Source organism: Aythya fuligula, chromosome 3 (assembly GCF_009819795.1).
Source record: "Aythya fuligula isolate bAytFul2 chromosome 3, bAytFul2.pri, whole genome shotgun sequence".
Classification (NCBI taxonomy): domain Eukaryota; kingdom Metazoa; phylum Chordata; class Aves; order Anseriformes; family Anatidae; genus Aythya; species Aythya fuligula.
The window spans coordinates 38,663,474-38,691,459 of NC_045561.1; the positions used below are offsets into that span (position 1 = coordinate 38,663,474).

General features: G+C 39.5%; 1 protein-coding gene across 1 annotated transcript in view; it reads left to right on the top strand.

Annotated features, from left to right (window-relative positions):
• Positions 1 to 27,986, top strand: part of THADA (THADA armadillo repeat containing) — a 161,199-nt gene that overhangs the window by 74,846 nt on the left and 58,367 nt on the right. Inside the window, exon 30 of the mRNA XM_032184350.1 lies at positions 22,888 to 23,003. Within this exon, the coding sequence (XP_032040241.1) occupies positions 22,888 to 23,003 (116 nt within the window). The remainder of the gene's footprint in view (positions 1 to 22,887; positions 23,004 to 27,986) is intronic.

Here is a 27,986-nt window from a genome sequence, read left to right on the forward strand (position 1 = left end):
ATCTTGTCTTTGCAGATGGATCCTTCTTGTTGTGACTGCAGCTTAGTCACAGAAATTCTGCCTGGTCCCTGGGAAGGTTTCTCTCCATTTCCCCTATCTTCTCATCTGAGGTCTAGCTGGTAGCTTCTATTCTTTCTGGTCTTTGCAGTCTTCCCACTTGCTGTTATCACTTCGACTGATTTATCCCGAAATTTGTTCTCTGAGCATATGCCACTGTTTACATCACTAAAGAACAGTCTCCCCTCCTATTTGGGGGTGCTCACGACCTGCTCTTAAAAAAATATATATATAAAAAAAATAGAGATCTGCTAAGTGAAAGATGAAAAATGATTTGTTTTGATGCAGGGTTAGAACTTTAAAAAGACAGAAGTGGAATATCACTCGATGATGGTTCCAGTGTCATCAGCCAGTAGTCAGTTACTCTTCACAAATTGTTACTCTTAATGTTCAAATTTTCTCCACACACCCACAAAACTCTGTTAAAACTGAAACTCTGTTTCAGTTGGCTAAATCAATATTACAGCATGAGATGAGGCCGGTTCAAAGAAGAATGTTTTGTTTGTTGTTTTGTTTTTATTTTTACTAGCTCAGACAATTCTCTTCGGCATGTGAATGCGAAGTCCTGTGCAAAGAATGTTGGTTTGAGTTTTTGAATGTTCTTTTGTTTGTTTTGCTTTTGAAGCCAGTAGCACTGCTGCATCTTTCACGCATTTAAAGAACACTGAGTCACATCACCTTAGTTGCATGGGACGAAAGATAAACCTAGTAAGATATGAAGGGCTTAATAACTCTTTACCATTAATGTTAATCAAAGATTAAATTTTCCACCGACTTTAAGTGGGACAAGAAATTAATAGTTGAATAGTTCTTCAGGGAATGTCAACATCCCGTGGAATTAGATTCATCTTTCTGAAAGTATCGTACAGTAAAAGAATCTAGAAACTTCTTATAAAAATGAAAAACCACGATTGCATGACAGATTTTTCTGCCAGCTATGCAGGGCTTTCATAAATCCGATCTTCTGGTTTAGTTTTTGTGGAGTTATTGATGATTATTATGTATGATGGTGGAACTTTAAATTCAAAAATTTAAAAATCAGCGTCGTGGGTATGATGTTTAAATAATAATGGAGAGATGGAAGAGGTGACTGGAAGATGGAAGAAGTGATTGAAAGGGTGGTCGATGACTTCACTAAAGCAGCAAGAAAAGTGGAACAAGAATCCAAGTTGAGAATACTCATCCTGGGTCACGCAGATACTTGTCAGAGTCAGTGTGGTGCTTCCACCAAGGGCTGATAGCACACGCCTAGGAAAAAGAGTAAGAGAAACATGTGCTGCCCTAGCTTAGAGCACTCTTGAGCCAGAGGTGTAGGGATGTGATTTTGAACATCAAAAGGAAGTACATCATTGTGCTGATGAAAAGAAGCAATTTATGATGAAAACATCAATATATTAGGTAGTTTCATTATCCAGAATACTTGTATCAAGACAGATTATTGTCGATGAAAGTAAAGCCGACCTAATGAATGTGAATGCCTTTTTACCTCCTGTGAGAGAAGGAGGATTTTTAGCTTAAGCTGCTACAAAGGAAGGTCAAGCTGCAGGTATCTGAGATTACTATCAGTCCTGTATTTTATGAGTTTAATACTTGGACACTTACTCGGGAATAAAGGCCTTTTAAATAAATACGAGCATTTGAAAATAAAGCAGAGAGGAATGATGCCTGGAGAAGATCTAGCAAGCAATCGCAGGAGCTTTATTGCAGGACTGAATAGGTAATAAAACCCTACAGACTCCAGTGGCTAGGGTGTGTGATTATGATAACAGGAGACAAATTAGGCAAACATATTTTGAAAGTCATTCTTGGATGTTGTTTTTTGTGGCTGAGTGAAAGAGAGAGGTATACCACTGGTTACCTTGGCCCAAAATCCTTGATGTGAATTACCAGCAGGGGTGTCAGTGACCGTATTCTTTTGTGTTTTGTTTTGAAGACAAAGGATCGCCAGGGTCTGAGGGAATGAATGGGGAAGTAGCATATTGTTTATTTGGCTTTATTCAGTAGCGCAGAAACATCGACTATGGTGAATTACTTTTTATTTGTCTTGGCAGCAACGTTTGAAGTATAGCAGTTCAACATTAGCTTATAAAAACTCAGTGTAGTAAACAAATGGTACATTATCTACAGATCAAAGAAATAAACCTGCTATAATTAAATGTTGTCCAGTGAAACTTCCTTCCAGCTGTTTCTTTTCGGAGCTCAGTTTTTAGTGTTCAAGATAAGCCTTACTTTCAAGATTAGTACAAAGAGAAAAAGAAATACTGATGTCAAGTTGAAAACACATTCACTTACATAGCTGGCAGCAATAGAGCAGTTGTCTCATTTCTTCGTGTTGTAGATTTGTATTAACTCTTATCCAGAGGGGTACACGGCTGTGAGCGTTTGAGAACAAGATTTGTGTTTTCTATCTGATATTACGTGAATGCAACAGAAACAAGGCTAGGTTTCAAGAATGGGAGCAGACAGCTTCTTCGAGGAGATCACTGATGAGATTTTGTCAGAAGTTTTCTTACAGCTGCTTTTTAATGAACTTTTGTGGTACCACTAAGTGACTAGACAGATCTGCTCGTTGGACGTGACTTTGAAGGTGCTTTAGCTGTAATTAGTAATGCTCCCAAGTGCCGTGTCTCTGACTCCTAAGAGATATTAGTTTTTAAAAGAGCATGGATTCATGCAATTCTTACAACTCTCTGTTAGTTGTTTTTATTCTGTTTCTGTATGGTTTTTGATTTCCTTCCCACAGCAACTAAGTATTTGCGGAGATGCAAAAATGTTGAAAACTTCAACAGAACTTTAAAAAATAAAAATAAAAAATTATGCTTTTAGTACAGCGTAAGTAGTATGCATCAGATAGGAAAAACAAGGTGGCTACTGCTGTTTTTTATTGAGAGGTAAACATAGTAAGGGCTCCTTCGGGTTGTGCTGGCCATAGTATGAAAGCTGCCCCCTCTGCAAAGTCAGACTTCACTCCCTCTCTGCCACAGCCTCCGGTTTGATGCCTGCTACCCTGGGCAGTTGCTGTGGCAGTGGTGTGGCCACCCTTGCCCAGTGCACTGCTCCCACTCCTTACTGAAGGAAAGCTCCCCCAAGGCGTGCTCCTCGTGTTGCTCGCAGGTACAGTGCAGAGGCTGTGGGGTGGATGTCTGTGCGGCCACTTGATGTACACACAGTGGGCCCTTCAGTTACAGCCAGAGCATCACGAGCCTTCGGGTTAGGTCTTGGGTAAGAGCAGGGGCTGAAATGTGAAGTACTGATGTGGCTCCGTAGAATCACTTTTATTAGGTGTTAGGATTAAATTTAAGGAAAGAGAAATCCTCCTATAGGTGCAGTTTTACAGTGGATAGATTATTTTCTCTTTAGGTTTCTCCTGAGAGATGTTAGAAAAGAATACTGTTGGCACAGTTTCCTCCTTACTACTGCTTCAGGCACGGGATGGTTAACTTGATTTAGACCTCCCAGAACAGCAGTTGAACTCTTGTGAAATCTAATTTTTTTTATAAGTGTTCAATTCTGTGCTGAAGTACATATTTCTCACACCTGTTTTGTATTACGAATCTTTAAGTATCCCTCATGATTAGTCAGGAAAGCAATACTATCACTCTGCCACAGACAGAGGATGTTTTTACAGTTGGGAAGGGAAAAGTTGAAACTTGTAAAGTGTACTGAAGATATAATATTCTCCTAGGTGGTGCAGTGGATTAATTTAGTACTACACGGAGTTCATTTTTCATCTCCTAAAACATGTTTTTAGTCCCACCCGCGTGGGATATTTTTCTCCTCCTTTTGATCTAGAAACCATGTCTTTAAAACTTTCAGAGCCAAAAGAAAGATAATCCTGGATATGCTTCCTGGATATACTTTTACAAATACCCATCCATGATAAGTTCTGACTGCTTGAGGACGTATAAAAAATATTTATGAACAGCAAGGGCTTTTTTATATACTATGTGCTGTGTTTCCAGAAGATCAGGCTACAGTAAGAAATTGTGGGAAAGGGCCTCGCTTGGTTTCTGGAAGCCTTCATAGGCTGTTTCAAAGCAGAAGATGCCCTCCGAGGAAGAATAAAGTTGAGAAAATGACATTTTAAAAGATGGCTGGATGGGAGAAGTGAGTGAGGAGGTACAAGGGCTTTTAAGTGGGCAGTTACTCGGTAGAGAATCACCTGGACTGAAGGCCAGGATGCAGAACCTCAAATTGTGGAACAAAAAAGTTGGAGAGAAAGAAGAGGAGAAACTTGGAAATCTTTAAAAAATGTAACAAAGTAAACACAAAACCAGATTAACAGACTTTCAAAGACCTGAAAATCCATTTCATGGTGTTTGTGAGTCTAATTACAAGCTTTTCAGTTAAGAAAGGCCACTTTGTCTTTCTTCAAGTTAAAGCATGCTGCTCGTACTTTTTATTTCTGTTTGTGTCCCAGGCACTTCTTGTGGTAGTGTTTTTTACCATTGTTTCTCTTGTTTTTATGAAGTATTGTAGAATAACTCCTTTTGGAAGTAGTTGTTATGGCGCTAGACTTTACTAGGAACAGTTTTCACATGGCTGTTTCACTTAAAAGTGGTTTATTCACTTAGACGCTGAATCTGAACTGACAACGTACTCTGGATGTTGGCTTTATTTCGCTGATGTTGTTTATCCATGGGCTGAAGAGAAGAATGGGAAATGGATATCCAGGCTGAGAAAGGATTGTGCAGAAATCTCCCTGGCATAAAGAAACAGCATGGGACAAAGTTTGTGTGGGGCAGGATGAACAAGAAGCTGTGCTATACTTGTATCTGGTGGGGTTTGAGGGGAGGCAGTTCTTATTGTAAGGGTCTATCTGTGTGTTTTGGGTTTAGGTCAGGGGCTGTTTGGGGAACAATGCTCTATTGAAAGAAAATTTGTTTTCCACTCTCTAGTACAACATGCTCCCAGTTTGGGGACGTTGCTGCCAAACCCACCCAAAAGTACTGTGGATTCTGAGTTGGATCACCAGAAACACAGCTTCCAGAGGGACTGCGGGCAGCACTTAGACTTGAAGTCCCCTGCAAAGCGTTTTTTAGGCCCTTGAAACAGCCTAGGTGTGGTCTGACAGCAGAAAAGGGCACGGGGAGTGCCAAGAGGGTGATAGGGATGCTTCTAAATTTATTACCTGTCAAGGACCCTCCTTTGGCCTGCTCCTTCCCTCACAGAGCATTCCAGTCATCTCTGGATCATCGGAGCTGCCTTGTGTTTGGGAGTGTGGAAACCTCCCACAGGGCTTCAAGCAGGCAAAGAATGACTGAAGCCTCTGAAGGCCTGATAAACAGGTGCTTCTCTTCTGTCCTCCCTCATTCCTTCCGCAGCCTTGCACCTACCTTATCTTGCCCTGTTTCCCCTGGCACTCCCATCTCCCTCCTCCTCCCTCCTGCCAGCTCTTGTTTCAGGTGCTTGCTTTTCCCTGTCTCTGTTCTGTACCACGTCCTCTTAAAGAGTAGCTGCTGGCCTGATAAATTGTTGCTTATTTCGGCAGGGTTATTATTCTGCTGGCAGAGATGTCTGTCTGTCTGTATACTAGGTTGTATTCAAAAGCGTGTAATTTAGATTCAGTGCATCCTCATGTCTGTGATGAATGTCTGAAGTGTTTTTGGCAGGAGGTTCTTCTAGTTGTTGTAGTTCATTCAGGCCTGTGGTGAATTTTTGGTTGTTATTGTGTTTGGGTTTTTGTTTGTTTGTTTTTGTGGGAAAATAAGCAATGGTTATTAAATTTATTCCTAAATACACACAGTTATTTCCATAGATGCAGAAAAGTCTTTGTCAAAAGTGGGTGTTGGGAAAGCTGTTTCTACTTGGAAATCACCATTGTCCTTTTTTAATGGAAATGCACCAACAGTAAGATTAGAATGTTTATTTTATTACTAGGGATCAATTAAGAATCCAGCTCTTAAATATTTATGACCTAAATTAAAGATAGTGAGTGTTTACAGATCATGTTGAGTTTAACTTCAATACATTTAAAACTAATTAGCACCTTCCTTTCCTTTCCACAGTGTAAATGCATGCATTTGTTTAGCTTTATAGTATTAAGTTGCTATTCTTCAGGGAAAAAAAAAAATAGTTTAAGGTAGGAAAAGTCAACTCACAACTTATTCCATTCCCTACAAAACACTCTTAAAGCAAACAAAACGCCTGTTATGTGCTTATGTTTGTAAGTTCCAAGAAATCATTCCCTTATTCTTCTCTGGTTTTCTGTCTTGTCGCAGTGGTAAATCAGACACAATTGGCAATTACAGCCAGAAACTGTAAAGAGACTAATAATTACTTCTTTCAAAGAAAATATAAATGTAAGTATTCTTGAGTGTGTTTGACTTGTTTCTTTTCCTTCTATTTTTTTGAAGTAAAATGTGTCATTCAGTGCCATAAGAAGTTCCAGCTAGAACCTTCACTCTTTGAAGCAGAGGCATTTGAACCCTAATTGACTCAAGATACAAATAAGAAAATGTAAATCGTACTGTCTGCATCTTAAGTGAAACACTCTGCATTCTTCATGTTTTTAGTTCCTGTTAATGCAAAAGTAATTAATAAGATCAGGGGAACGTGTGTGTGCCATGGTGATGCTGCTATTGTCACAGCTCATGAATACCACCCACTCCCCCCAAAAAGCCTCAGAAAGATGTAGAGATGCACATCTGAAAGACTTCACATGTATATGTCGTTGCCAAATAGTTGTTGTTATTTCCAGATGTACCATCTAATGAACATAAGCAGTGTTTGCGTATCCTGTGTTGCAGCATAAAACCACAGCCCATAGATAGTTTCAAAAGGACAGGACTTTGTGTAATTACCTTTGGGTAGACTTCACAGGAGAATGGTTGATGAGGCAGAATTTCAAACGTCAGTGATGGTAATAGTTAGAGTTGTATTAAAATAGAGACCTTGAGAAGAAGGGAGTGAGAAGCCCCAAGTGCCTCCAGCGATAGAAATGATTTTTCGTTGGTGTTTTGAGTCAATCATTTACACCTCTGAATTATCATATGATGTGCAATTATTTGAAAATTATTCAAATTAATGTAGATTCTGGAGGTCTTAGGAAATGATGATATAATGCTCTTACAGCCGTAGGTATTTCTCCTGGAGCATTCTAGTCAAAGCATCAGGTGGATTGTGCTGTCAAAAATGAAAGAAAGAGATTATAAAAACCAAAATAATCACTTTATGTTTAACTAGTTTTAAAATAAAATATGGAATCTTGGCACTTGCTGATTACTGGGGAGGAAAAACGTAGTCTTAGTAAATTCATACAGCGCTAAAAGCATAATACTGTTTTTCCTGAAAGCAGAGGAACTGTTGGTAGCAGAAGTATTAAGGATGGAAATGCAACTGCAAATAATGTAACCATAGAGAGTTGTTTCACGTTCTTCCTTTTTTGTTTTCTTAAAAGCCATAATGCGTTCTCAGGTAGGTAATAAATAAATAAATAAATAAATAAATAAAGTTGACCTTTCAGACGACTACAGTGAATGTGGAGTGCCCTCTGACAGAAGATTTAATAGTCCTAATGACATATACAGCTGTTTTCAGTATTTTACACTGTGGTGCTTGTGAACAATTTAACAAGAAGTTCATTTTATGTTAACTTTAATTTGTGAACTTCGATGATCACATGGTCTAAACAAATTTTTTTATCCTAAGTATTTCCAAACTGGAGTTGTGGATGCTGTTAAAGTTATGTTCAGCTCTCAAATTGTCAAAGCAGTAAATTCTTAGCTTTGTTGTTGTCTCAGAGTGTAATAGGCTGTGATATTAACAGATCTCAGATGAAGAAGAGGTGTTTATAACCACCTCAGCCTCTGACACTTTTTTTCCCATTAACTGACGAGTGCAGTTTTGCTGATGTTTTTCCATCGGCCTTTTCCTTTCAGAGGAATGTGTTTTCCATCTAAGCATTATCTTTTAGTTCAGCAGTATTTGTAAGGATTACATAGGGCAACAGTCAGTATATGAGTGAGGTTTATAATGGCTTTATCTACATGGGTGATCCTTGTGGTTTTTAAGAAACAACTTTGCTGTACAGAATTACAGTACCACTGTCAGCCAAGAGAACCCTTGAAACAATTGTGGTATTGCAGTTGTACAACATAAAACACTTTGGTGTCCCCAAATGATGGATGATAACATTCAATGAAGTGTCATGGGCAGGAAAAAAGTTCATGGCTATAAATTCTTAGTTTGGGGTAATTTTCTTAAGTTAGTGTGATTTTGCAGGGACAAAAGAAAAAATGGGCTATTTTGAGCTGTAAGTGCTAGTAGTATGTTTTGTATAGTGACTGAGAAGTAGGTGGTAAATTTGAGGAATTTTAAGTTCTTTTCTATTACTTTGTAACACAAAACATTCATGTGCACTATTGTTACTGCACACAATGTTAGCTGTAGGGATTCTCTTCACACGTCTTTGAAATGAGAACTGTGTCATCAATTAGTGCTTTTATTTGACCTTTTAACGCGTTTAACAAAAAGTTTTTACTCTATTGTTATCTTTAACTTAGAAGAGAGCACTTCTCTTTATATTAAGTACATAAATAAAAACCTGAGCTCCTTTTTGTAGCTGGTTTATCATTTTTTTAGTGTATTGTAAGGCCAAAAATACTAATGAAGTGCATAGAAGCATAATAATTGTAGGAGGCAGGGGAGAATGGAGCTTGGTTTCAAATAATTTTCCCTTATTTTTCCAAGTGCTCTTAACTTGTTGAATTGTGTGGAATTTCAGTAAACTCCTAGGCTACTTTTGTGGATTCAGTAACTTCTGACAAAGTCATCTCGTTGCTTCATTCTGTTGTTCTCTTCTCCAAGCTGAAATAATTTTGCGGCTCGAGTATATTTGAAGCACTCACACTTCATATAGCTGTATGTGCTTTTCTCTACTTTTTCTTTAGTTTGTAGATTTTACTGCTTCTAAAAAAACGCTCTGTTATGTGGTGATTCTTAGAGTAATTCAGTATAAACCATCAATCCCCAGCAACATCTGATGATGAGCAAGATCTTGGACATGTTGTGGTCAGGATTTAGGGCAGGACAGGGCACAGCACAGACACCTCTAGGGTTCTGAAAGGTTACAAGGCAGTGGTAATGGATGTATTTACGCATAAGATCAATGTGATGAAAAGCCATTCTATTTTGCACCTTTTTGCAGCTTTAATTATGGTTTATCATAGGTTATGAACAAAGTACCAGGACCATGCCAGGAAGGGTAGTGGTGGCTTCAGCTTTCACTCGTTTGCTTTTTTCTTTTCTGCCAAATTTAAACTGCAAAGTGACTTCAAGCTGCAAGCTCTCACTGAAATAGAGGTGGAAAATAGAAAATATTTCATCTGCCAACTAAAAAGATTTATTTCAGTTGCTTCTGTTGCAGTTGCAGCCACTGGTAAAATATGAAAGTGACGGGATACTGTCTATGGAGTGGTAGGTGGAGACCAACACAGGCAAGACCAAATTGATACTGACTGCAAAAAGGAAGAATGCTGAAGAGCTGCTGGAGATACTCTGAGTGACTTCTGTTTGGCTTGTGTGTGTGTTCCTTAGCTGTAAGTAAAAAGAGTGAGTATCGTGGTCATTCCTTGCATCACTGATGCAGAATGGCTTTCAGCTGCCTTGAGCAAATCTGGCTTGTAGTGAAATGGGCGCGTTGTCCAGGTGTTGCTCTCAGTGCCAGTTTTGAGGCTGTATGTTGGAAGATTTCAGCAAGCTTGTCATCTGTAAACAGCTTGTGCACAGCAGCCCACATCCAGCTGCTCATCGCTAACCCTCTGGTGGGCGTTGCAGCTGCCACAGATCAGCCAGACACAATCTTCTCTAGGCCATTTCAGTGAAAAGGAGCAAGATTGGCTCCATTTCAATAGCAGGCCTCTGCTAACCTAACTCTTACAACTGGATGGAGTTGAGAGCGTGCTTTCATGTGAAGCCTGGCTAGGTCTGAATTTGTCAAACTGTGGCAGGATGTAGTTGATGAAGAAATGGCAGGCATGGTAATGTTTGCTGTTGACACCATCGTGCTCAGAAAATAACCTCTACGCAGTTCAACATGAGAAGTACAACTTCAAAAACTGTTCGTAGATCTATTATTAGAGTCAGACAGCTGTACTCCTCTGGGATGGTGAAGTCAAAGCATGTGCAAGTGTTGGAGAAAGCAGTCTTGAATGAGGAAATGCGCTGGAAGAACTCGCTTTTCAAAAAAATAATTTTGTCATAAATACTGTTCCTGTTCTCTTTTGTCAAAAAAGGTGTCTTACCAATTGCACGAGAGCTGAAGAGGCAAGGGGAAATATAAGGAACAGATAGATCTTCCTGAACAGCTTCTAGCATCTCTAAAGAGCAAAGCCCCAGCAAATTCCATCGTCTTGCTCCAGAACTTGTATGTTCTGCTGCATTTGCAGAGACTGTGTTTGTGTGCTGTGGTGCTCCTGATAGTAAAGCAAAGTGCACCAGCTTACCACATTTGAAAAAAATGTTAGATAGCTTTGAGTTTGGCACTTGCTGTGATAGAGTAGGATGCTTGTTCGTCAGGGGAAAGAAAAAAAAAAAAAAAAAAAAAAACACGACAAGGCTTTATGGATAATTAAAATCAGGAGGAATATTTGAGCTGTTTGGGGGAGATATAATCAGCTGGCTAGCTAGATTAAAGTTCGGGAACAAAAGAGAAATATATTGCAGGTAGAATTTTAATTGTTCAAAGCATAAATGCAAAATTCATTAAGGCCGTTTTGTGATTATGCAGTTAGCCCTTTCCTTGCCCGTAAGTTTACCTTGGCTAGGGCACTTGCAGTTAAATGGCACTGTGAAAATTACTGGAAAACATTAACATTAACTTGTTATTGTAAGCTGACATCATGCTGAGCCTGATGGGAAGTAGAATTTATAAATAGCTTGTCCATATGTGTAAGGCAAAAATCTGCTGAGTTTCAGCAGTACCATGATTCATGTATTTGCTGGAGTTGAAGTTTCATCGTAAGTTATCTATGTTCCTGTGGACTTGGTTTTATAGTTTCAAAAGGTTCATCACATCATACCCATGTAAAACTTACGGAAGATCAGTGGTCCAGAACTTAGGGACAGTGAGGAAATACTGTCTTTACATTCTCTGTGTGCTTTTGGTGGTGCATTCTACAAATATTCAAATTGGCACATATGTAACCTTCCCACTCTTCTCCCTGGAGAGCAAAATGCTTTTATAAAAAAATATACTTAAAGGATTTCCTAGTCACTTTGTTCCCTAGGTCAATTCTCATACACATGCCTACTGTCTGTGAATTTGAACTTAAAAGATCTGAGTTAAATCTGCCTCTGGGATGCATCCCTTCTAGATTTTAAATAAACCACTTGATCTCTTTCCTTGTCTGCAAGACTCTCTTCTATATTCATCCTTTTGAAATATGAATTTTTGGGGACAATTACTGAAATTGAGACACAGTGTACTATTACGGAAGTGAAATCTTTATTTCTTCTCTATTCATCCAAAAGAAGTACAAGGGTAATGTCTTGAGGAGGCCAGTCCTCTCACCTCTCAGATGATGTACCCCCTTGGAGGTGCCTGTATCGACTACTGCCTTGTACTACACTGAGATTAAAAAAATAGGAGGGCTTTTGGACTGAGGATTGTCCTTCCCCACTCTTATGCCACAGCTTAGTGGGATCTTCTTACAGGAATTACTTTCTGGATGTTACTGTATTAAATAATTAAAAAAAAAAAAAAAGTTTGCATGACATTTCCCTTGTCAGTGTTTCATGCTGTTGTCCTACAGATACTGGCTTTGTAAAGCCGAACGACTCATTATTGCTGTTTACAGTTTGAATTCCTTTTGACTTACACACAAGTTAAGCACACGCATTGTCTATGTTGTCTCGATAGAAAGCTACTTTTTATTCCATGTTTCAGTTGCATGTGCTTTTTTGTAGGGATCATTTTGGCAGAGGAAAATTCTTACGGGTTCTACGTGCATTTAGCTATGTTACTCTGCTGTGGAGCTGTTACAGGTATTTTCAGAATATTTTTCCTGATACTATGAATACAGTTTGCTAGAGGTAATGCACTATGTGATTTATTTTATTTTATTTTCTTCAGCAGTCTTGTAAGAAGTGATCATGAATACATAGACCATTGGTTCTGGAAGAGACTCCTTGGCTATACCCATGTACTAATTTAAAAGTGCCCAGGGCTGTCATTTACTATTGAATCTGAGATGATGTGGCATCACCTATGGCACATATTATTAGACTTCTGGCTTTCTGGAATGGGCACCTCAACAATGCAGCCTGCTGGGAATGATCCCTGGCCTGCTGTCACTCCCTCTGCATGGCTGGGAGGTGTTTCAGGAGAGTGCCAGGCTCCTCTGTGGCATCCGGAGAGTTGGCATTTGAGTTCAAGGTCTGGGCACTGATGCTGCTGTTTGATGTACCTGCACAGATGTCAGCTCTAGTGGTGTAATGGCCACCTGCAACTAACCATGTGAGAATTTTCTTTACAGGAGGGACGCCTTTCCCTATTACTGACACTTGGAGAGGTACAGCAATTCCTGCAATGGCAGAATAATCTTACACTATGGTCAGCAGGCTTTTTACTACTGCTTTAGAGAATAAGCAAAGAGTACAATTGGTGATAGAGTTCCTCAAATGTAAATGGAGCCATTAGCAGTGACAGTATGCTTATAAATATGCAGAAATGGAAATACAGGTTGATCCCTCATACATGGAGGTACATAGAACAACAGGTTATGACTGACTCGGTGTATTAATGGAGAAAAGCTTTGGGAAGTTGTTAATATGGCTTAGAAAAGCACCACCTTTTTCATGGCTATAGCTACCTGTGCTTGGACATTTAATGTCACAGATTATTCAACAGGTTTTAAAAATATTGAATGTTTTTCTTTTGTTTGAAAGCAAAAGACTCTTTTCTCTAAGTTTAAAATCACTAGCTGGGAGAAGAAAATTGTTTTCTGAAGCTGTGAGTAAGTTGTAATGTAAAGTCAGAAATAAAAGCATCAAATCTATATAGCTTAGTTCTAATTATTTTCTCGGCTTGTGTGTTAATGCAGGCATTCCTGAGACATAAGATCAACTCTCCTGAAAGCTGCACGGCTACAGGGTCAAGTAGCAGTGTGCTTTTGTGCACTCGTTATAAACAGTTCTTACTGACCGTGTCTATAATGTGTCGGCTTTTCAGTGTCAGTATATCCTTAAATATTCTTCCAAATTGTAAGTATCCCTTGGTAAACAAAGGTGTGTACCTTGTTTTTTTTATTTGCATTTTGTCTCCTTCATGTGGACGTTTGCAGGATAGCTTGTCATGAGGACATCCTATGGAAAAGAATTGTTAGAAGTTGTTTCAGACTTTTACCGTCCCATGCCTCCAAAAAAAAAAAAACTCACAAAAATTATGAAGGAGGGGGAAAGCTTGATATCCTTGCAAGTAGCTGAATTAGGGCCATGATGGGTGGGTTTTGATGATGGCAAGCTATATAGACTTGGAAGAGGGGAGTTTATTGTATCCTTCCTATTGTGGTTTTTTGTTTTAGTTTTTGGATCAAAAATCCAGGCTTGGCACAATCTTTAACTACTTCCAACATATAATCTTGTGTGTTAATTTCTTTAGACTTCTAGGTTGTGGTTACATGCTTTTGGGAAGATAATAGGTATGTTTGTAGAGAGTGGGAATACCACACGGTACCTTCTTTCATCCCTGCTCAAGCTGGCTGGTTAGGAGGATGTGTGTGTGACACTCTTACTCATCAGTCAGGTTTGATTTTTCATAATGCTGCCTACCAATTGGGATTTTCTGTTTTCTCATTCATCAGCCAATCTGTAGGTCTTTTGCTTAGGCCTCTCTGCCCACTGCATGTACCTTTAGTTATAAGTTGAATGATTTGGGAGGACGTATTGATCTGCTTGAGGGCAGGAAAACTCTGAAGAGGGATCTGGATGGGCCGTGTCCGATTGTATGGCGTTCAACAAGACTGAGTGCCAGGTGCCACTCCTGGGGAACACCATACAATGTACAGGGAGAAGACTGGCAGGAAATCTGCCTGGCAGAAAGGGACCTGGGGTGGTGTTTTAGGTTAGGTATCAGGAAGAAAGTCTTCTCAGAAGGGGTGGTTGGCATTGGAAGGGGCTGCCCAGGGGACTCGCCATCCCTGGGGGTGCTGAGGAGATGCAGGGATGTGGTGCACAGGGGCAGGTTTAGAGGTGGACTCAGCAGTGTTAGGTGATGGTTGGACTTGATGATCTTAAGGGTCTTTTCCAGCCTAAATGATTCTGAAGTATCTTACATCCAACAGTAATAAATAGGTAAGTCAAAAGTACTAAGAATTGTAAAGAGAGACCTGACACCTGTTACCAGGTTTCTGTGCGAACAGGCTAACTGGGTGCTTCTCAGAGGAAATGCAGCTAGGATGTTCAAGTTAAAAATGTTAGTAAATAGGACATAAGCTGGCTACAATCTCGTTATTTTTCTGTTTTGTCCTAATACAGTGTTTAAGTTAAACACGTGGATTTTAAGCTAGGACTCAGTTTCGTCCTCCTTTGACTAAAATAAGTTTTTGTTTGGGTTTTTCTTCCAAATATAATGGTATTGTAAGAACTTTGATTGTGAAATTTCATATTTGTTGGCTTGTTTTAGTCAGAAGATTTGAGTTATGGCATGCTAGTTATTTCATTAGTTATGGCACATTCATAATTTTCAGTTTATTAAACAGGTGTGTTATTCTTGCTCAGTTACATGGAGTTAACTAGTATTGTATTTTTATTCATTACTTCACACCCTTTCATACCTTACTTTACAACTTCTTAATTCAATCTAAACATGCTTTCCTACGTTTTAATTAAAACAATGTGATTCTTTTTTAAACCTGCTTGACGAATTTTGATGGACATATGTGGAGGAAGGATTTACAAGCCCTACTTTCTCATGAATAATAAACCCAAACTGTAATTAGATGATGAAACATGCTGACAAAACAAAGCTGAAATTATGGAAAAATCGAATTGTGAACCAGCTGTTGCTTTAATGTGGCAAAAAAAAGGATAGTTTTCAGAAAAAATATTTGCAAGGGGAAATACTGCAATTTCAGATTGAGTTTATTAATTTGTATAAAGACAAATTTGAGGAAGCAAGTCATATTCGTGTGTAGTAATGATGTATGACAATCACATAACTTATATTTTGCAGAAATAATAATCTGATTTGTCAGTTATGAAATTAGCAGAATGAAATTAAAGACTTCAAAGAAAAGAGGTGGTAGGAACAAAGGGATAATGCTTATAATTGGTATATGTAAATGATGCAGGACTGAGAGCAAGGTAAGTTAGTAGTAGCTTTTGAAACGCTACATTTGTGTGAATATTGCAAGAGAACTGATAAATGTTTGAAACTCCTTTTAAATAAATTGTCATTTAAATGTGGAAAGAAGTTGAGAATATTTACAGCTGGTGTGGCAGAGGTTTAATCATCTGCTATTGGAGCACGAGGCGTAGGGGGTGCCACCAGCGCTGTCTGGTGCAGCGCGTTCATGTGGGTGGGCTCCCCAAAGCCCCGGCCACCTCACGTGCAGGATCCAGCCGTACACTTAGTCTGACCTGTCGGTGATCTGTGCACACATGACACAAGACTTGCTTCTCATGCGTATATCCAGGGCATGTGTGATTGCTTGGTGTACGTGCCGTATTTTTCTGCCGCTTCTCAGACTGATTTTTTGGCAGCAGCAGCAGCGTGTATCTTAGGGATATGGTTTAGTGGGGACTGTTAGTGTTAGGTCAGAGGTTGGACTCGATGATCTTGAGGTCTCTTCCAACCTAGAAATTCTGTGATTCTGTGATTCTGTATTCTGATGGCTCAAGGATGGTTGTTACCACACAGCTACTGTTCAGATTTGAGTCCATTCCTCAGGAATGCAGAAAAATCGGTTCATTTAGCCTCACCATTGTTACCTAGGCATTCCTAAAAATCATTGATCTGGCCCTACTTTTATGCTATTATCCTGCAACTTGTGTAGCTGCTTTTGTTCCTGAGAGTAGGGTACAATTCAAGGACTGTGTTCATGCCATACTTGCTGCTGATAAAATATTACATTTATTTTGTATAATTTATTTTATTTTATTTTATTATTTTTTTTGGAGTAGGAATACACCAGAAGGTAACCAGATAGCTATAAACTTTCAAATCTGTATTTATAGAAGTATCTTGTTGGAAAACTGCAGAGGTAGTTGAGGTTTATAGTCCCGTTATAATTATCACACTGTTTTTTTGCACTTCTTATCTTTAAAAAATAATAAATAAAAGGATGTAGGGGTTGTTTTTCACTGGAGACATGATTATTGTAACTTTGAACTTCTTATCATCCTAACAAAAATGCCTTCACCTGTCACAGCAGCTTGCCAGATTTTATCTGCGTGGTCTTATTAAAAATGAAAGAATGGGTCTTGTTTTCAGAATACCGAGATAACTTGGCAGTTGTATTTATCATACAATGAGAATAAAATTTTATCCACCTTTAAATAACAAAAAAACGGGGGGATAAAAGAGCTTGTTTGAGGTTTTCTCACTAGCCTGTTAATACTCAGACTTGTGATGGAGCAATTCCAAAATACCACATTTGGCTTAGTGCAATAATCTCTTTACTGCTGCCATTTTGCAAACACTTTTTTTTTTTCCCCTCTTTCTATGTTGCTTCAACCTCCACAGCTTGGTGAGTGGAATATGCTTGTGAGCTTCATGTTTGCACGGTGTTCTATTTCAGCTGGTGAAACATCTGTATTTTTTATGTATTTAAAAAAAAATAGGGAGGTAAATGATCTATGCAGAGAATGTAGAAGGTGATGTCAGTTTGCTTTTTTTCAAGAAGCCCTGAGATGAACACTGAGAGCATTGTTTCAGTCTTGCAGTTAGGAATGTGAGTATTTGTACTGTGTACTTAATTTCATACTAACATAGCTGAGGGCATGCATGCAGAAGTTTTTATTGCTTCAGGTCAGCTTAAGGGGAGAAACGTTTAACTCTGCTACTTCACTGAGAAGTGTGCAATTATATAATCTTCAAAGTGTTTTTGGAAAATCTGATTATATAAAAAGGGTACTTTGTGCAGCTACATGTTGGAGGCTGTGTTTTCTTTTGAGTATGAACATGTGTGCTTGCACACAAAGTATTGCTAATCACTATTTCACATCTGAAGTTAAAAGTTTATTGTAAACATCAGAAATCTTAGTTTCTCCTTTAAAAAAGAAATCTCTTTTAGGCAGAAAGTTTGTCACAGTAGAATAACTTTATGGCTATTAAAAAGTTGTGTTATTTTTGCAGTGTCTCAGTAGATATTCAAGAGAACTTGTGGCATCAAACAAATTTAAAGGCATTAATTTTTTTGTTTGCTTTGTACAAGCTTTCATCTACCATTGCATTGCTTCGTTATTACGATAGTGTATTTCACAGCTTGAATACTGCAATTTGAGCTGATATGACAGCTTCTAGAGATATGATCAACATCATATCATATCAGAGTTGGTATAGGGGAGAAAAATGTTTCTTCCTGCTTCTCATGATTTGACTTAACTGATGTCTAATCATTTAAGTATTTTTATTTTTATTTTTTTAAGTAGTCAGCTTTTTTTTCCTGAAGGTCCAACATGAATATTTGGAAAATAGCAGATGTCATGTCTAAGGTCTGCTTGGGCACAAAGAAAACTCAGCTTTCTGATGTCAAGGCAGTGACACAGAAGGCTCAGTGCTGCTTCTGGAAGCATGCTGTTTGGTGGGGGACGGATGCGAATAAGAGGAAGGGATGTGTGTGCCAATTGACCATCAGGGAAACAAAGCTTCACACTTCCATTTCTCCCTCTTCCCCAACCTCCTCCACTCCTTCCCTTTTCTTGATGCTTCTGAAGCTGAAGAACGGGGATGAAGCATTGCCAATCTCAGATCTCTTTGTCCCATTGACAAATTAACCCCATTCCAGTTGTGGATGTCCCATTTAGGTTGTGGATGCCCCATCCCTGAAGGTGTTCAAGACCAAATTGGATGAGGCCATGGTCAACCTGATCTAGTGGGTGGTATCCCTGCCCATGGCAAGGGGCTTGGAACTAGGTGATCTTTAAGGTCCCTTCCAACCCAAGCCATTCTGTGAAGGCAGACAGGGTACTGGCAGCTGTTGAAGAGTGAATGGAAATAAATGGCTGGAAAACAGCACACCACTTGCCTCCATTGGCTTGCCGGGCCCTTGAGTTTTGCCAGTTAGGATGTAGCACTGCACCTGAGCTCACCTGGTACTTCTGCCATGTTAGTCTGCACTAAGTCCTCCCAGACTGGAGCTGCGAAGGAGCACAGTTCCCTGAAATGGTTTTACCTGAGGCAGGTTAAGACCTGCTGGATCAGTGCTGGTAGAACACAGACCAGCGAGTGCCAGGATGGCCGGTGGCTGGATCCTGTTCCTCGTTACTGGAAGGCAGAGCCCTTCCAGTGCATTAGGCTGACAACCTGGACATCCCAACAGGGGAAGAGAAAAGGATTGTTAGCATCCAGTGACTTGGCCATCTTCAGTGCACAGCTCCAGAGAAGTACAGGCAATACCTTGGGTATTGTCTTCGGTCCTGTTAGCAAGACTCCCAGTGTGTTAAAGCTGCCTTCTTGGTGTTTACATCACATCAGATATAAAGATAAATTTGTCATCCCGCAAGACTTCATAAACCTTTCTCTAGATATGATGCAGATCTGTTGTAAAACTACATTTTAAAAATACGAATGCATTGTCTTAGTGTCATAAAAGAAAAAATACCCAACACCCAAGTACAAAAGAAACACCATGACCTCATTGCATTTATGTGTAAGTGAGGAATTTAGCAGACCGTTTTAAATTGAGAATTTGGGGCCCAAAGAAAGCTCTGTGTTCGAAAGCTTGTCTGTTTTATCATCTGTATCAAACAGTCTCACAAAACTTACTACCTCCACATGCAGACATTGACTATCTTGCAGTCTCAGATCATCAAAACTACAGCAATATTACTGAAAGCCAAACAATAACATTTCACACATGTTGGAAGTAGAGCACTGCTGCAGGTACCTTTAACAGATTGCTTGTTTGGATACCTCCAGTTTTAGTTTGCATTAAATACTGCAGGAGGCTCTGAATAAAACATGTCAGCATTGATTTCAATTTCAAATTTCGTTGAGATATTCTAAAATGACAACAAATATATAATCCTTTTGTGAGGAAAACTTACTAGGTCACTAAAGTCTGGTGAACAAATGATAGAGGGCTTGCATCGAAACAATGAGAAAATCAGTATTTTGCATATATCAGATGTCAGACCTGGTAAGCCACAAGAGTTACGCATTGTCTTTGACGAATGCCAACATTTTTTTGGAGTGAATCAAACTCTTACGTGAGTTGTACCTTCTAATTCTGCTGCTTAAGTATGGCTCATGACATCCTCTGATTTTTAGCATTAGAATAATAACATACTGAAAGGGTATGGTCTGTCTGGAAAGTGAAATGCAGTTTTGGTTGCATTTTCAGTACTGAATTTTCTGCGTGGACTAATTTAAGTCCACACATTTGATCTGTTTAATATACACGGTTCCCCCTCTTTCAAGACCTTTTGCTTGAGCTATCAACTACTTCGTCAACTACTTCGATTTCCGGTGTGTAGAGGAGGGAGGCACTTTGGGAGCTGTTTTCAAAGCTGAAGAGATAAAATTAATTTGAGCTTCTAGGAAAAATATGATAGCCCCTTCATAATTATGAAACAGATTTTATATTATTGCTTAGAGGTAAATCCCTTCCTGTTCCTGGAAATGAACACAAGCACAGAAGAATAAAATCAGAAAGGTTAAGGCACCAAATGGTCTTCAATTAGGATATAAAAGGCAGTATGAAGAGCCTCTACATACACGGCATTTCCCTCTTCCATCCCTAGTCTTCTGTAGTGTTAATTACTGAACGGGGACCAAGGACAAACCACAAAATGCACAGAAAAACTAGCAGTCATGGTAACTCTGTACGTTGTTTTTCATGAAAAAAGGTTAATGTCAAATAGATAATAGTGCACAGTAAGCAGACAGCGGCACAGCAAGAGCAGGCTCATGAGTAGGATTCAAAGTGGAGATCTCCTGTGAAACTCTCAAATATTTGCAGGTTTATACTTTTGCAGAGTGCTTTGTAGAGAAGGATCAAAATCTAAAATGGGTTTGGGAAAATCAGAAAGGTAATCTTTCAGCAAAATGGTGCTCAGTACAGAGGAGTTCAGAAGATTTGGGAACAAAATGAACAGAAACCAAACCGCTGTCATTCCAGGATGTCTCTTGCATGCAGAACACCTGTTAACACATGGAGAAGAGTTTGTTTCATTGTTCCTGTCATGAGGGGCCCCAGTTGGATCTCTCTGTTCAGCAAGTGCCTCACTAGGAAAAAATCTGGACCAACTGAACGGCGTCCAGAGAGCAGTTGTTTACCATGAGGGCAAAAGTCAAGGGTGGGAGTGGAACACCTTACTTCAAGAGATTGGATTTTGTGTGCGAAACACTTGAAGAGTTTCCATACAAATGTTTTGGAGTCTGCTTTATTGGCTGGTTTCAAGATATTAGGACAGGCAAGCATTTGTTTCATCTAAGAATGCTTAGACCCTACCTCAATGTTTGTGTGGATTAGATAGTCTCTTGACATCTCTGCTGTTCCTGTGCTTGTTTGAAATTACTGCAGCTGTTCTTCCACTTGAATGATTTCACAAAAAATAGCGCAGATGAAATTGTGTCAAGTTAATGCTATGCGGCAGTTCTTGTGTTTCCAAAACAAGCAAACAAACAACAAAAAATAACCCTGGGAGCAAGTGACAGCTGGAATGTGGGAGACCAAGATCTAAGATGTAAAAATCTGGATATAAAGGCTTTCTTCTTCCCAGAGCGAAGCACAGGTCCCCACTTGATCAGTTAGCCATAAAATCACTACTTTGTAAGTATGAAGTGCTCATACTCTCACAAGTTAAGGGTTTCCATATAAAATGCTCGTGTATGCATTTTTAGAAGTAATCTGTAACATCTCTAAAGCGTCATAAATTCTTAATGTCACTGGTTGCAGTATGTAATCAACGGAGGACATAATTCTTCAGCTTATGTAGAAACTGTCATGTCTATCTATGTGTTTAACCCAGGCAGGTAAACAGAACTTCAGATTTGGAGGCTGTAAGATGAAGTAAAGGAAGAGGGAGAGGTAGCACCCTGCTCCTCCAATTCCAGCTTCCAAGCTACCAGGGCACCAGACTCCTCAAGTCAAACAAGGTCATTCCCACAAGGCTGCAGTTCCACCCCATCTATCTCCATGTTTTTCCATGGAGGTGGATGTTGACCGTTCACTCACAAATGAACAGGAAAGGTAAAAGCAGAGTAGGATGATGTGGACATCGTGGCTTGTGCCCGAGGAGTGTGTCACACGCTCTCCTTCCCATGCAGAGGGTGAGACCTGCTGGGGCTGGCCTCAAGAGCTCGTCTCCATTCTGCACCTCGTATCAGCTTTCAGCTGCTATCTGATATTTCCTCTTCATCCTTGCAACCTAGATGACTATACATCCAGATGAACATATGCTTTTTTTTTTTTTTTTCCTTAAACTCCATTTTACCCATATTTTACATAGCTTGGGGAACTTGTTTTTAAATAGCACAGAAAGATCTCAAAGAACAGGAATTACTTGCTTTGTTGACCAGGCTACAGGTCATGCTTGCTATTTTGGTATCGTGAATATTTTCCTTCATGAGGGTAGGATTTGCCTAGCAGGCTTTTACAAGAAGCTCTGGAGGAGGTAGCACAGTGACTTCCACAGCCCTGTGCAGGGAGTTCAGCCAGCTCTGTCCTTGGGAAGAAAATAGTGTGAGCCTCCTCCTCTCCTGTGAACCCATCTGCCTGCTGTGCTTGCCCAGAGCCCTGAATGAAGGATCTCAAGGACAGGAATGAAGAAACTTTGCTGTCAAGGCTTTGGAGCAGTTATATATGCTAATTCTTCTGCCCCCGAAAAGCTCTTTGCTCAGGGTTTAGAGTACGAGGTGCTGCACGCTTTTAAGAGCCTAAGTAAAGTCTCTGGGCTTCGGGTCCCTGAATGCCTAAATTTTAAGTTTGGATTGGGTTTGGCAGCCGTAGGTATTTGATATGCGCTGACTAAAGATTCAGCTGTATTCATTTTGCTGTTGGAATCTGTCTTTTGGTTTTGTACTGCAGGAGAAGTTCTCATGCCATGAACAGAGTAGTCAGGACTCACGGCACCAATTACTTCAGCAAACCAAACCGGCTTCTTGCACAGTTTCCCTGACTAATTCTAGCAGACTCCTATGGCTAACACATACTCATGCACCTATGCTGTAATTCAGCAGAAGCTCCTCTCAGCAGCGTTGTTGACTTATGTGGCATTTGCCTTTGCTGCAGCTCTCCACCCTCGCCTGTCTCCTTGGTTGTACTCGTGCAGTGCAAACAGCCCCGTCCCCTCCAGCAGGCCAGGCTGCCGACGTGCTCCACGGCTGCTTCTGCTGGCACCGGCGAGCAGATGGCACCAGGAAAAGGTGGAAAGCTGAAGGATGCTCAGGTTGGCGAGGGCCAGTAGTAGTGGCGTTCAGCAGGCTGTGCTCTGTTTGCTCCATGGATGTTAGTTAGCATCTTCCTGCACTTCTGTGTAGTGTTGCTTACTAGCTGTGAAAAGGGAATTTTAAAGAATCTGCAATTTAGGGATTCCATCTGTTCTTATGCCAGATGAATGCATGTTTTTGCCTGAATAACAGTTGTTCATTTTGCAGGTGGTTTTCATTTGAACTGTTTGGAGGAAAAGCAGTGCCTAGAAACTGATTTGATTTTTTTGATTTAGGTTTTTCACTTGCTGCAGTCGTACTTGGAATCAAAACAGTTTGTTAATTCAGACTTTCAGCGGGGACTGGGTGACATCATTACCTGTATAGGAACCAAACTGTGGTTGGCTAAAAGGTAAGACGAAACACAAGATACAAGATATATGTGTGTATATTTGTATATATAGGTTGCTAATGTTTTAAGGGCTGGGCTCATTTATTTTATTTTGGAAAGGTGGGTGTATTTATTTCTCTAAGAATTGCGTAAAATTTAGGTTCTCTTTTTTTAATTCAGATTTTTTTTTCCAAATATTAAGGGATGAAAAACATCTGTGTTCTTTACAAATGCTTTCTTATTTTTCAGTCTTCTTTTAGTTCATTTTCAGCTAAATATTGTAGTCCAGTCATTTAAAACAAAAACAAACAAAAACATTGTGGATGAGAATGTCTACAGTTGCAACCCTTTTGAGGAAAGGATGAATGTTGCTTCTGGGCTAAGAAAAATGCACTATGCATATTTTAATGCTATGTTCTCTGACTTGGCCTTTACAAAAAGAGATGTAGATAAATGTTATAGCATTTGCTGAAACTGTCAAAAGTACTTAGCTGGCCACAAACAATCCAAGACAGCTCTGGGAACATTATCCTTAGGTTTCTGTAAAAGAAGGCCATCTTCAGATGGGCTCCACACTGCACTCAAGAAACATGCTTTTTTTTTTCTTTTTTCCCTCTGTTGGAAATGTACTTGATCTTAGCAATTGCTTTTGAATGTTCCTCACCAAAAACTTTAAAGAAAGCAATTGTTATGGAAGGGGAGCACAAGTTGCTTGCATCGGTAAGTGGGTAAAATATTCTCCAGTACAGTTTGCACAGTGGAAGGAAGTCACCAGTGTAGTCCAGTGAAAATCTCTGATAGAAGCACAGGTTGCTTTGTGATCGTCAAAAGCAAAATCCAAGTGATTTGGAGGAGGGAGGTGATTAGCATTTCACTGCCAGTGTTAAGTGAATTGGGGGAATTGAGTTAGTTGATCTTCAAGAGATAGAAATGTCTTCTGAGTGAGTGGGAGTGAGAATGACAAAATAGCAGGTAAAACTTGGTGTAAGTAATTGTGAAATGATGCTCATGAATAAAGCAGTCTGAACTTTATTTGGGCAAATGTGGTCAACTCTGAGCAGATTTTTACCACTTCAGAGAAAGATCTTGACCTTGCACTGTGGAAAAAAAAGTTGCCTTGATTCTCAGTAGAGCCCAAGAAGAGACGTCCTGACTTAGTTTATCTAGTAGCCAGTGTTTATTTGAATATTGTGTAACTCCCAAAGTAGGTACAGTAGAAATGAGGAGCAGTAGAAAGACTGGTGATGACTACAGAATGGTTTCTAGATGGAGAATGACTAAATGTGCTGAGATACGTTTTTTAGCCTGGAAAAAGGACAACTGGGGGATGACATGGAAAACATTTTTCATGCTGCGAGTCACATGGAAAGGGAAACAGATGGTTAGCACGCCTTCCAGTGCAAGGTGGCAGATCTGAAATAAGCAAAATAATGAAGATTTTCATGTAATTTTAGTTCAGCTGTGGAACCCCATGCTGCAAGATACTGTTGTTTTTAAAAGTTCTATGTTTTCAAAGTAGTTTTTCATAACTCACCTTTTTAAGGTATTTGTCGTATTAGTACTAACTTTTTTTGTAGTATCCTGAATGGAAATGCTTTCTGTCTCTCTCTGAAGTTGTGGTACATGGAATCAGTATTTGCCTAAATAGATATAGTTTCTCTATCTGTTTTCTATGAAAAAAAAATCATTTTCTTATTCATACATTCTTAATTATACAGTTAATGCTATACACACACACACACATATATATATATTTATATACATTTAATGTCTTTCTGCCAGAATTCCCAAATTATATGTTAAAAGCATATAGATTTGCAACACTACATTAAGGTGGTGGTGGTGGTGGTGGTTTTTTTAGACAGAAGCACTTTTTGCAAATTTCTAATGTACTTGATCGTTCTCTCTAAGCCCATACAGTCATATGTCCTTAGACACACTGAGGCAAGGATGTGTTTTCTGGTTTCTCCTTCTCCCCTTTTCTCCCTTCCTTTATGTGAAAAAGGGAAGCAAATATCCATGAAATATTTGGTAGCCAAATTTGCTTCCAAATGTGTTTTCACCTTAAGACTACAATAAATAATAAAGCTGAAAAAAATTACTTGCCTGTTAAGTTTGTACTCAAGATAAACATGTTCACTGTGGTATGATTTAAAAAAAAAAAAAAAAAAAAAAAAAAAAGATATTGAATGTGGGGTATTTCCTGGTAGTTTTGGTTAGAGAACCTGGCAGCTTCCCTCAGATTAGTCATGGCTACTATGACTATTGCAAGATGCAAATAATAACTTAACGAAAATTTGAGAATTATACTTCAAGGATGATTGTCCCAAGAGGAATATCCAGGGAAATTTCAGAAAATGCCGTAGATCTGTCTGAGAATTCAGGTAGAATGTAATTATAGCTGCACTGAAGGGAAGTTGATTCACACCAAGTGAGAGTTGAGGCTGGTGTTTTCACCTTTCTGTTGCTTTGCTTGGTAGTTGTCATGGCAGCATTCTAGCTGTGTCAAAGTCATTTTGAAGGAGGGCAATAGACGTGACATCGTAACATTCAGAAGGACATTTGGTAATGTTACGCAATCAAACTCAGTAATGTTAATAACTTCTATTTACAACAAGAGGAACATTAAGAATAGCAATAACGATAATAATTGCTTATTTTTCTTGGACTGTCAAGTGAGTATCCTAGTACTGTTTGACTTGTGTCTCAGCCTTGTGTGCTTCTCAGTGCTGATGTATTTGAGTGTGATGGATCCCACAGACTGGAAATAGGAAGAGGCCAACATCGACCTTCTGTAAGATTTCAAGGAATTCAGGGGGGTGGGGGATTGGGTTTGCTATAAATTAAAAATACAGATGAAAAGTGAAAGTTTTCTGTTTTTTGGACTCTTCCTAGCAATATTCCATACAGGATTTTGGGCTAGCTTGGGGGGAGAAGGATTGGAGGTGAGGGGCTCCATTAGTACGTGCTCTATCCCTCTGTGTCCATTTCAGTGTGCAGCTTTACCACTGGTACTTTGCTCTGTGGAGCTGAACAGAACGGCTCTGTGATGAAGGGCGGTGGGCTTGTTTTGTTGTTGTTTTGTTTTGAAGGAGCTTTGGGAGGTCGCTTTGCATACAACTGTGCGTATTGCACAGTGCCAGTGTGTTTTCTATAAAGGTAGTCCCTGCTAACTTGTTAGAGTTGCTTGGGGGAGTTAACAAACACATAAATAAAGATGATCTGATTGATCTGCTTTGATTTCCAAAATGCACCAGACAAGATCCTTTACCAAAGGCTGTTAAAGAGATTAAGCAGTTGAGAGATAAAGGTGCAGATCTTTGAATCGTCAGATTACTGGTTACAAGAGGAAACGAAAGGTAGGAGTAAAATGTTGAACTTGCATGGTGGGATCAATAGGGGTTTGTTAGGATCTGTCATGCTTAACTCATCAGTGACCTGGAAGAAGCAGTGCCAAAATGTCTTCTATTTGGTGATTATTTAATGTAGCAAAAGTAAAAGCCAGTTGTAGTCTTAGGAGATTGAGTATCATGATGATAGCAAGACGGATGAAAGTTGCATGGAAAAAGTGATGATATCTGTCTAAGTTTGCATGTGGTGTGATGGTGGTCTGAGATGACTTCGGAGTGATAAATGTGTTTTGTTCCATAAAAATACTAGTGCAGTGCTCAGAGGCAGACTGAAACAGGAAACTGAAAATTGATGGTAAAGAAAAGAAGGAGAACAAAGCAAAGCATGTTATCCACCAGTGTACAGCTGCAGCGGGAATGTGCCACTTCTGGTCTTTTCACCTCAAAACAGTGCTGGAGAACTGGGGGGGAGCATGGCAAGAATAATCCAGGTTTGGAAGCTACTCCATGTAAGAAGTGTCGGAATACTCTAGGACTATGACACTTGGAAAGCAATGATCTTCCGTCTGTCTGCTGAACTTGGGGGTCGGTGGGTTTTGGTTTATTGGGTTGTTCTACCTTTGCAGGACAAGAACTTAATTCACATTGTGATCAGTGGTGTAAAATAGCTTGAGAAGCTATTGCATTATTCCCTGTTAACATACTTGTCTCCTCCCTTCCCTTTGCCCCCATCAGATTTTGCTTTAGAGAATTAAAAAAAGGCTCAGTTTCCCCACACAGAATTTTGAAAAAATAGTAATTTTTCTTCCACTGGTATTTTCTGTCTGTTAAGGGAGACTTAAGATGTGAATGTGACATGGCTGCTTTTTCTCCTTTTGTATCATATATTAGAAAGTCAGAAGAGCAAGCATCTTTTTTCCACCTTTTGTTGTTTTGTGCATGTCTTTTAAATACGAACTTCTCTGAGTATTGAAAAGCAGTATTTCTGTTTTTGATGTTTGGATGAGAGAGCCCTGTCTTCCATCCGCTTCTTGAGGAGAAACTTGAAATTTCTCTTACAGGTTTACCTTCACTTGGTATTTTTTATTTTGCTTTGGAAATGGATTTGTTTGTTGGTCTAAAGAGTTTAAAGTGGTTCAGTAATGTTATTGCTCCCCCCCACCTCGGGTATTGGTTGTATTTTTCTGCAGAGATGAGAGATGCGGGGTGTTTGAGAAGAACAAATGTTCCGAAGTGCATGAAGTACGTCTTGTTTGAGGACCGAGGTGATGGAATGAAGTGGCGGAAAGCAGACTGAAGGCTTCAAAAAATAATCAGCCCTTGAAAGATTTCAAAGCTCTTTCATGTGACTTAAAAATAAAAACTTGAATTTTTTTTTTTTATTTTAAAAAAAAGCTCAACTGCATACCAAGGAGCTCCAAGGCGAACTCGAGGTGCCTTCTGTTTCATAAATACAGAGAGCTGAAAGAGCAGCCTTTGGAACTGGTGATTTGCTGCACAGAAGTCCCGGAAATACCTGTCTTGTTTCACTTGTAGCCTTTGGCATGGCAAAATATTGGTATTGGAAAAATTGTGAAATGGCGTTGCACAGCTTTGCTGTAGGATGCTGTCTTCCACAGTGCTCTCAGTCTGCTTCCCCCCTCTCCACCTCCCC